Source organism: Mesoplodon densirostris, chromosome 4 (assembly GCF_025265405.1).
Source record: "Mesoplodon densirostris isolate mMesDen1 chromosome 4, mMesDen1 primary haplotype, whole genome shotgun sequence".
Lineage (NCBI taxonomy): Eukaryota > Metazoa > Chordata > Mammalia > Artiodactyla > Ziphiidae > Mesoplodon > Mesoplodon densirostris.
Window position 1 is genome coordinate 9,979,114 of NC_082664.1, and position 11,435 is coordinate 9,990,548.

General features: G+C 41.7%; 1 protein-coding gene across 1 annotated transcript; it reads right to left on the bottom strand.

The window, feature by feature from the left end:
• Positions 1-9,104: 9,104 nt before the first annotated feature.
• LOC132488001 (germ cell-less protein-like 1) lies at positions 9,105-10,235 on the bottom strand. Its single transcript, XM_060096012.1, has one exon. It carries the CDS (start codon positions 10,233-10,235, stop codon positions 9,105-9,107), a length of 1,131 nt encoding a protein of 376 aa, XP_059951995.1.
• Positions 10,236-11,435: the final 1,200 nt, after the last annotated feature.

Genomic DNA, 11,435 nt, shown 5'->3' on the forward strand with positions numbered 1-11,435 from the left:
GGGGAAACAAACTAACTTGTGCTTTTCTCATTGAATGAATCTGCTCAGTCTCAGACTAGCAACGGGGCCAGACAGAGCTGTGGACCACACATAGGGAAGACGCTATCCTAAATTGTGACCTTCGTTGAGCAATTACAGATAAAAAGAAGAAAACATTCTCTGTTCTGTCATAGGAACGTCCTATGACACTATGGTTGCCTACTGATATCCTCTTTCCCTGATTTCTTTGTTTAAAAAATATATGATTTATGGAATATAACAAGGAACCCAGCTTTAAAATATTCCTGCAATTCCCAGCCTTTTGTACTCTTCCAGCCTATGAGAAGTAAATAAAAGTTTTGCGGTTGTGTTCCCAGGAATGCTCCTCAAAGGGAGAAAATTCTTCTCCCATATGTCTTTTTTCTTCTTCCATGCTCCTGCCTGGAGCACAGATCTGGTGGCTGGAACTGCTGCACCCACATTGCAACCATGTAAAAAAAGGCTAAGAATAACATAGTGTCACTGGCCCTGAACGAATACCAGCCACCCACTACTTTTGAACTTAAATTTTTGTGAGAACAATAAACCTATATTGTTTATGTCACTGTTATTTGAGTTTTCCACGACATCATCCAAATGCAAATCCCTAAGTGGTAAACACTGATAATAGAAAGTGGTATGAACTGTGTATCAGCATGGGATTCTGATGAGTATAGATGTAAAATGAAGAACCAAAGTAATCAAGAAGAGGATCTGGATAGGGCCAGAAATTCTCAGCTATCCTAGGCCAAGAACTGCACCAGTTCCCAACTAGGAGAGGTTGGTATTTTCAAGTGTAATCAAACAGACTTGTATTCCCCTTAATTTGATTTTTATTTGTTTGTTTTATCAGCTTTATTGATGTATAAATGACATATAAAATTGTGTACTTTTAACATATAAAACTTGATGAATTTGGACATATGCACACACTCTGATACCATCACCACAATCAAGGTAATAAACATCCATCATCTCCAAAAGTTCCTCATGTGCCCTTTTTAAAATTTCTTGTGGCAAGACCTTATTAACAAATTTTTAAGTGCACAATACATATTTTTAACTGCGGTATGATGTTGTACAGCAGATCCCTAGAACTTACCCATCTTGTATAAGCTCAGCTTTATACCCATTGAACAATGTGGTTGTTTCCCCTCCTCCCATCCCCTGGCAAACACCATTCTAGTTTCTGCTTCTATGAGTTTCAAAAATTATTAAATATCCACAAATGCAGTTAACAGCTTTGTTTTAGAAGAAAAAAAAAGTAGCTTTACGTTAAATGTGAATGAAAGAAAACCTAGAAGACCATCTACTCATTTATATCACTTTCTTCTTCAGTTTCACAGTTTAAGTTTAAGCTGAGAGCTCTTACCGTAGTCAGAGTCTGAAGTTTCACTCACCTTGGTCCATTGGCATTGATTGTAGAGTACCGTGGAGGCATGCCGTTTTCTGTAACTTCTCTGGCTTTTTAGTGTCCTAAGAATGACAGCATAGTTTAAGGCTTATTGAAGAACACTGATGCTGTCTGAATTTCCTATTTGGTTTAGCTCAACATTTTGGCTTTTTTCTTTAATTGAATTCCTGTTGGTGGAAGGTAGAAAGCTTCTTGTGGAAGTCAGCTCATGACTCCTAAGTCACCCTCCTGTGTTAGTGCGGATCAGTCACACTAATCCAGCTTTCATGTTTGCTAATCTGTTCTAAGGGATTGGTCAGTTAACACAGTTAACTCTGTTGCCTGACTTGTGCCATCATTTTACGTGTCTCACAACAAGACAAAAACTTCTTATCTACAGACATTTCTGAAAAGGACACATATGAATGGCCAAAAGGTATATGAGAATCTGCTCAACATCACTAATCATCAGGGAAATGTAAATCAAACCCACAATGAGACAGTAAATGACACCTGTTAGAATGGCTGTTATCAAAAAAAAAAAAAGATAAGCACTAGTGGTGACATGGAGAAATTGGAAGCCTTGTACACTGTTGGTAGAAATGTGAAATGGTGGGGAAGTGGTGGACAACAGTATAGAGGTTCCTCAAAAAATTAAAAATGAACTACCACGTGATTCAGCAATCCCACTCCTGGGTATATATCCAAAAGAATGGAAATCAAGATCTTGAAAAGCTATCTGTGCTCTCATGTTCATTTTGGAATTATTCACAATGGCCATGATATAGAAACAACCCAAATGTCCATCAACAGATAAACGGATAAAGAAAATGTGGCACATCCTTACCATGGAGTATTATTCAGCCTTTAAGAAGAAGGAAATTCTTTTGCCACAGCATGCGTGAAATTGGAAGATGTTATGTTAAGTGAAATTAGCCAGTCACAGAAGGACAAATAGTGTGCATGGGGTACCAAAATAGTCAGACTCATAGAAGCAGAGACTAGAATGGTACTTGCCTGGGGATGGGAAGAGGGGAAAGTGGGGAGTTGTTCAGTGGGTATAAAGTTGCAGATATATGTAACATGAGGAAGTTCTAGAGACCTGCTGTGCAACAGAGTGCCCACAGCTAACAATATGTATTGTGCCCCTAAAAATGTGTTAAGAGGGTAGATCTCAGTTTACCGCACACATACAAAAGGAAAGGGACACAAAGAAACTTTAGGAGGTGATAGATATGTTTATAACCTTGATTGTGGTGATGGTATCAGGGTGTATGCATATGTCCAAACTCATCAAATTGTAGACATTAAATATGAGCTGTGATTTTGTATATCATTTATGCCTCAACAAAGCTAGAAACTTTTTTTTTTGGCCACACCATGCAGTTTCTGGGATTTTAGTTTTCCCACCGGGAAAACTAACCCGATTGAACCCGAGCCCTCAGCAGTGAGAGCGTGGAGTCCTAACCACTGAACCATCAGGGAATTCCCAACAAAGCTGGAAAAAAGAAAATAAATACAAAATTATGTACACACACAATGTAGCCATTTAGGTTGTAGATTTGCATTCTCCCTCCCAGATCCTGTAAACACTTGATTGTTGCTTTCAAGACAATGAGGCAGTGTGGGACCTCCAGCCACAAATATTTACTTCACTCTCAGTAAATTTACCACTTGGAGCTCTACGCTCAGGCTTTTCTGCCCATAATAACTTTTGTTTTAACATTGCACCAGAAGGTAATCTTTTGGAAGACATTGCAAGTGACAATTAGGGATTCAATTTAAGATAAAATCCAACTCTACGTGGTACTGCCAAGTCAAATAACTCACATTAGGTAACAGCACCAGACAGGCAGAGACAACATTTTCACAAAAGGCAAGTTCTTTTCAAAGTCACTTGTAAGCTGCAGCCTGATTTCAGGTCCATCAACCTTTGAAAAGACACGATCTTGAAGCTGAGAAAATACGATGTAATAACTGTAATACGGAATTTACTAAAGTTAATTTTTCAGTAAACACAGTGTTAAATACATTTCAAAGTACAGGTGCAGCTCAAATCAATGATTTTCTTACTGCCTCTTTCTAACACTCAGAGGTCAAAGAATGCTTTCAGGTATCATAAGAGCCCATTCAGCCTCGGGAGACTTCCTGCTCCATCAGGCAGAGATGGGGGTGAGCTCTGGGGTCAATGCATTACCAGCACTGAGACTGTCACATAACTGGGCCTCAGTCACAGCAGATGGTTGTCAAACGACCACCCCGGACTATCATCATCAGGATTCTAATCAGTAAGAGAACAGCTTTTGCCTAAAACAACAGCATTTGAACATGGCCTTCCTTGAAAGATGGGCGAGATGGTGTATTAGTCAGATGTGGCTGCTATAACAAAATTCCATAGACTGGGTGGCTTCTAAACAACAGAAACTCATTTCTCACAGTTCTGGAGGCTGGAAGTCTAGATTGGGGTGCCAATGTGGCCAGGTTCTGGGGAGAGCCTCTTCCAGTTGTCGACTGCCAACTTTTTGTTGTACCTTCACGTGGTGGAAAGAGGGAGAGAGAGCCCTCTTCTGTCTCCTCTTATAAGGGAACTGACACCATCATGAGGGCTCCACCCTCATGACTTAATGACCGTCCAACAGCCTCACCTCCCAAACCCATTGCATTGAGGTTAGAGCTTCAACACATGGATTTGGAGCGACACAAACATTCAATCCATTGCAGTCAGGGAGTGGAGGTTGATCAGTGGAGGAAGGAACATATGGGGAGAGGATAGAATTCTAGGAAAAAAAGCAAGAACAAAGCACAAAGATGGGGACGCATCTAGGAAGCCTGAACAATGAGGGCTGTCTTGCTGTGACAGAAGTAGGAGGTGAGAGGTAAGGAGCCTTGACTCAGGAGGTTGGATGGGGGGCTGGCTAGAGTCCGCTGGGCCTTTGCTGTCATGCTATGAAATTACAAATTTTTCCAACTCCATTTGGCAGAAGTTAGAGAGTTATGAGGTATCTGACCTTTATCTTATGCCATTTAAAAATGCTTTTAAATAATCAGGTCAACATTAGCACTTGGGCCAAAATGATGAACCCTTTTTTTATTTCAAACTAGCCAACTAGGATATCACTTCAAACCTTATGTACAAATATGACATTTCCTGCTAAACAAACTCCAAGTCACAATGTAAGTACTCCGCGGCTGCCCTTGCCAGCATTCACACTTGTTGTGTACCTAGACAGTCCCACTTCCAGATTTTTGAAAGCCTCCCATTCTCCAATTCTGACACTTCCTAAGCATGTTTTGTTATAAGAGGAGACATAACACAAAGATAAAATGGCTGGGCTACTTGGCAGACTACAACTCTTCTGTTGTAATAAAACTTCTTCCAATGCCTTCAATTAAGAATGGTGTGGGTTGAGTTCTGGCCCCCAAAAGACACGTGCAAGTTCTAAACCTTGGTACCTGCAAATGTGACCTTATTTGAGATAGGGTCTTTTTTTTTTCAGATCAAATAAAATTAATGACAGAGACATTACAAATGATAAAAAGGGTCAATCCAGCAGTAAGACATAGAAAGCTTAAATGTATATGCACCAAGAAACAGAACTGCAAATTGTGTGAAACAAAATCTTACAGAACTAAAAGAAGAGATAGACAAATACAGAACTGTAGTTTGAGATTTTAGCACCCCTCTCTCAACAACTAATAGAATAACTAGATCAAAAATTAACAAAGGCGTAGAAGAATTCAATGACAGGGTCTAATTGACATTTATAGAACACTGCATACAATAACAGCAGAATACACATTCTAAGTATATATTCTTTTCAAGATCCCACAGAACATTCTCCAAACCAGACCACATCCTGGGCCACAAATCAAACCTTAACAAATCCGAAAGAATTGAAATCATTTAGAGTATGCTCACTGACCACAATGAAATCAAACTAGAAAATTAACAGGAAAATTTTCAAACACATGGAAACTGAAGAGCACACTTCTAAATAACCCATGAGTCAAAGAAGAAGCTTCAAGGGAAATTTAAAAATACATTAAACAGAATGAAATGGAAACATATATATCCAGATCTGTGGGACATAGCTAAAGCAATTCTGAGAGGAGAATTCACAGCACTAAATGCTTATATTTGCCAAGAGGCAAAGTCTCAAATTAATAATATAAGTCCTACTTCAAGAACCTAGTAAAACAATAGCAAAATAAACGCAAAGGAAGCAGAAGGAAGGAAATAATAAACATAAAAGCAGAAATCAATACAATTTAAAAAAAGATAGAGAAAAATCAATGAAACAAAGACCTGGTTCTTAGAAAAGATCAACAAAATCGACAAACCTCCAAAAAGACTGACAAAGAAAACAGAGATAAAACACTACTTACCATTATAAGGAATGAAACAGGGAATATTGCTGTAGATGCTGCAGGCATCAAAGGGATAATAAGAGAATGCTACAAATAACTCTACAGGCTTAGATGAAACAAATTGTTCCTTAAAAAATATAAATTACCACAACTAGCTAAATATTAAATAGATACTTTAAATAGCCTTATAAACTATTAAGTAAATGTAATTCCTAGTTTTAAGCTCTCAAAAAGGAATCTCCAGACCCAAATTGTTTCACTGGAGAATTCTACCAAACACTAAGAATTAATTCCAATTCTACACAATCTCTTGCAGAAAACAGAGGCTAGTATTATGAAGCTATTGTTACCTCAATACCAAAACCAGACAAAGACAGTACAAAAAGGAAAACTAAAAATATTCCTCGTGAATATAGATGCAACAATCCTCAACAAAATGTTAAAAATAGAATTCAGCAATATATAATGAGAATTATACCCCATAACCAACTGGGATTTATTACAGGGATGCAAGGCTGGTTCATATTAGAAAATCAATCAGTGTAGTCTACCATATTAATAGGCTAAAGAAGAAAAACCACAGGATCATATCAATCCATGCAAAAAAGAATTTGACCAAGTTCAACATTCGTTCATGATAATATCTCCCTGAAAAATAGGAATGAAAGGGAACTTCTTGAAAATAAAGAGCATGTAAAGAAAAGAAAAAAAAGAAAAACAAAACCTGGAGTAATTTTATACTGAATGGTGAAAGAATGACTGCTTTCCCCCAAAGATCAAGACAAGGATGTGCATTCTCACTGCTTTTATTAAACATAATGCTAGAAGTTCTAACAAGTGCAATAAAGCCAGAAAGGATATAAATGGCATATGGATTAGACGAAATAAAACTTTTCCTTTTTGAAGATGACATGATGGTCTACATAAAAATTCCCAAGGAGTCTACAAAAACTATCCTAGAACTAATAAGCAAGCTCAGCAAGATCACTGGATACAAGACAAACATACTAAAATAAATTATTAGAGTTTCTATATATTAGCAATGAACCTGAGGTCACCAAAATTAAAAATACAACACCTTTTACAATTGCTCAAAAATGAAATATTTAGGTGTAAATCTAACAAATATTTATAGAACTTGTATACTGAAAGCTACAAAAAGCTGATGAAAGAATTCAAAGAAGATCCAAATAAATGGAGAGGCATGGTTTGTTCATGGACTGAAAGAGTCAACACAGTAAAGATGTCAATTCTCTCCAAATTAATATGCAGGTCTAATTTAATTCCTCTTAAAATTCTAGCAAGATTTCTTGTAGATAGAGACAAGATTATTCTAAATTTTATTTGAAAAAATAATAGAACTAGAACAGCTAAAGCAATTTTGGAAAATGAGAATAAAGTGGGAGGAATCACTTTACCCAATCTCAAGACTTCCTATTAGCTACAGTAATCAAGATGGTGATATTGAAAGAGTGATAGAATGATGAAACATAGAATGATGGAACAGAATTGAGAACCCAGAAATAGACCCACAGAGACATGCCCAACTGCTTATTGACAAAGATGCAAAATCAATTCAATGGAAGAAGGATCCTGTTCAACAAATGGTATTGGAGCAAGTAGACATCCATAGAAAAAAGTCATAATAAAGAACCTGGACCTAAGTCTTATGTCTCATACAAAAATTAACTCTCAATGGTTCATGGACTTAAATGTACCCTGCAAAACTACAAAACTATTTAGGAAAACACACAGAAGAAAATCTTCGGGATCTAGGGCTTGGCAAAGAGTTTGTAGACATGACACTAAAAGGACAGCTCAGAAAAGGAAAATTAATAAATTGGGCCTACTCTGAGAAAGACCCTGTGAAGAGGATGAAAGGACAAGTCACTGGCTGGGAGAAAATGTTTGCAAACCAAATATCGAACAAAGGACTCATATGTAGAACATATATCAAATTCTCTAAACTCAACAGTAAACAAATAAATAAATAATCCAATTAGAAGACTGGCAAAAAAATAACACATGAAGAAACATTTAACTGAAGAGGATATGCTGATAGGATATAAGCACATGAAAAGATGTTCAACATCATTAGTCATGAGGAACATGCAAATCGAAACCGCAATAAGACATGAACCACAATCCCACAATAATGGCTAAAACAGAAAATAATGCCAACACCAAATGTTGGTAAGGATGCAGAGAAACTGGACCACCCACACACTGCTGCTGTAAAGTGGCACAGCCAGTTGGAAAACAGTCCGGCAATTTCTCAAAAACTAAACATGCAACTACTATGCAATCCAGCAATCATGTCCTTGGGCTTCTACTCCTGAGAAATGAAAACTTATATTCATACAAATTGTGTACACAAATGTTCACCGCAGATCCATTTGCAACAGCCCCAAACTGGAAACAACGCAGATGCCCCTCACTGAGGTGAATGGATAAACAAACTGTAGCACATCCCTGCCATGGAATACTATTCATCAATTCAAAAAAAAAAGAACAAACTAGTGATACATGCAACAACCTGGATGACCCTCCAGAGAACTACACTGAGTGGAAAAAAGCAAATCCCAAAAGGTTACATACTGTAAGGTGTCATTTACATAGTCTTGAAATGGCAAAATTATATGAATGGGGATTTTTGGTTGCCAGGAGTTACGGAAGGCGGGGCAGGAGGGAACTGGGTGAGGCAATAAACGGGCAATATAAGAAATCCTAGTAGTGATAGATACACCTTGCATCTTGCCTGTATCAACATCAATATCCTGCAATACTGTACTATAGTGTTGCAAGATATTATTACCATTAAGGAAAACTGGATAAAACGTACTTTGGATCACTCTGTATTATTTCTTTTTTTTTTATTACTTTAACATGCATTTAATCAAACTAAAGGAAACACATATATTAAGAGAGTTTCACTAAGAGTAGTACAGTAGGTAGGCTCACAGTTTCTCTCTAAAGTCAATAGCTCGTTGTCTTCACACATCTGATGGGCAGGGCGGGGGGTGGTGTCGATGGATCCTAAAACAGGAGGACAGGTTGCCACATTAACAGCCCAAATGAGTTCTCGAGGAGTTTGGGGGGCTTCAAAATTTGTCCTCTTCATAGGCTCACGTAAACAATCTCAAGTATTATGAGCTACAGTTCAACAAAGCCTCTGACAGAATTGGTTCCCAGAGATGGGCAAGCCTGGTTGGTCCCACAGAAGGAGCTGGAATCTGGACCAAGCTGGCTGTCCCTGACCCCAGGAAAGAGCTGCTCAGTTCTCTGAGCTTTTTTGCAGGGGTCCTCACTCTGGGCAACACCCCTCTCAGTGGAGGTACAGGAAGTTACAGGCCACATGGATGGGGAAAACCACGTATTGGTTTTCCAGGTTCATTACCTCTAGCTCTTGATCCTCTCTCAGGGAAAGCCTCTGGTATCCTGTGTCCTTCCTGAAAACGGCTCTCCCATCCCTGTCCAAGGAGGACAGGCGCAGGCGGCACGCGACCTTTCTCTGTTCGAGTAGGCTGACCCCGAGGCTGTAGGAGTTGTTTGGCGCGCTGTACCAGAAAATGATGTGCTGGTTGGCGTGGCACACCACCAGGTCCCAGCTGAAGTTGAAGCCTTCCCACCGCCAGCTGCACTGCTTGTGCCTGTGGAGCTGGCCCCCGCACCGCATGCTGTTCCCCTGGGGGTCGGACACGTAGACGTCCACGGGCCAGAGCTCTCTGGTCTGCTCAGCCCGGAGGGGGCCAAGAAAACACTCTTTGTACACTGGACACAACCAAGCAGCAGGGAGCAGCGCATGCTGGTGGATGACGCGTGCTGACGTCGGGTCGCAGATTATGTAGGCAAACCGCAGCTGCTGGAACACTGGCACGAAGGCTCTGCCCTGCTCGGTCTCCAGGAAAGGGGTGCCCTCCGAATCCCTCCTGGACCTGGCAAACCATGAGTCGGTGTCAGGCAATAGGGCCCTGCACGGGCCCCTCCATGTCGGCTGCAGCTGCAAGAACGTCCACTTTCTCAGCATGGTGTACACGTCCATCTCCACCCCCATCACCAAGAGCTCTGAAGAGGCAATGACCCCTTTCATGAGATCCAGGCTGACTTCTCGCAATAGCTGCTCGCTACACTGGGTCATCATGTTGTCCAGCAGCCACTGAAGACACATGGTCCTGGCGGTCTGGAGTCCATAGCTTTCAGCAGAGTAGTCGTAGCTGCACACGGTCTGGGCACGGACAGTCACCTTCATGACCGCCCCGCACTGCCGAATCACCTCGTCCAGCTGCAACATGCTGGCTGTGGCCAGGATGGCGACGACTCGACCGGGTGGGATGAAAATGGAGCCTCGGTACAGGGCACCGAAAGCCTCGTGCAGTGCCTCGCGATCAATGTTCTCGTCAGGCATCTGCGACTCGATAGTATCCATGTTTGTCTCCCGCCAAGCGCCCCTGAACATGCTAGCAAAGTACCTTGACTGGCACAAGCAGACCCTATGCAAGTTCCACTCCTCCCCCAGTGCGCGGATCCGCACGTCGCTCTGTTCTCCTCTCAGGACGAGTGCCTCCTAAACGGACCCTGAACGATCCTGAGCACGTTTCCGGCGGGGCTTTTTTGTGAGCGGCCCCGCTGGGCCTCTCTTCCGCTTGCGGCTCCCCTGACGGGCGGCGGGTCTGGCGTCTTCACTCTCCTTCCGTTCGTTTCTCTCTGCCACTACTGCCTCCTCAGGCTCCTCCTCCCCACCAGTGGCACCTGGCTCCTCTGGGGCACGCCCCCACCAGTGCCATGGCATCCCACTGCTTCGTGCTCCCATGGCCTATACCTCAGTGGTGCAGTGGACAAGCTTCCTCTCCAGGCGCCGTTGGCCCGGGCACGAGCTCAGCCCAGAGTGCTGCTGAGTAACGGTCTCGCGAGAGGACGCCACGCTAAGCCACCCGAGATAGGGTCTTTGTGGATATAATCAATTAAGATGAGGTCGAACTGGATTAGGTGAGTGTCCTCCTAAGAAGAGGGAAATTTGCACACAGAGACCCGGAAACAGGGAAGAAAGCATGTGAAGGTAGAGACTGAAGCGTTGTGCCTACAAGTCCAGAAACACCCAGGATTGCAGGCAACACCAACGAAGTGAAGAAAAAGGCAGAGAATAGGTTCTCCCCGGAGCCGTCAGAAGGAACCAACCCTGTCGGCATCTTGATTTTGGGCTTCTGGCCTCCTGAACTGGGACGAAGTATACTTCTCTGGTTTGGAGTCACCCATTTGTTATGGAAGCCACAGGAAGGTACTACATGGGGTCACTGAGAGGAGGGGACCTGCCTCAGATCTTGGAGCTGGTTTGTCACACTGCCCATCTTAGATGCCTTCTCTGATGCCCGGGTCCCTAATCCAGCTTAAAGGTAAGCACTTGTTCACCTCTTAGGCTGCATTTTACTAAGCTTTGTACCAAAGGAATGAGCAGGAGAGAGTGAGTTATTGAGGTTGGTGCCCAGTTTTCTAGAAACAAACACCATTCTTCCCTATCAAATCACTGTGCTCTTCTTATGTACCTAATGAATTTCTGTCACATACTAAGGATATTCCCCCAAATGTAAACTCTCCTGTGCCTCCTGAGCCCAAACACAGGTTGGTGCATTCTACTTGCCTTCATCTGCCCAGTCCCTGT

Coding starts and splice junctions, on each gene's coding strand:
- LOC132488001 (XM_060096012.1), bottom strand. CDS start 10,235: ATGTTCAGGGGCGCTTGGCGGGAGACAAACATGGATACTATCGAGTCG.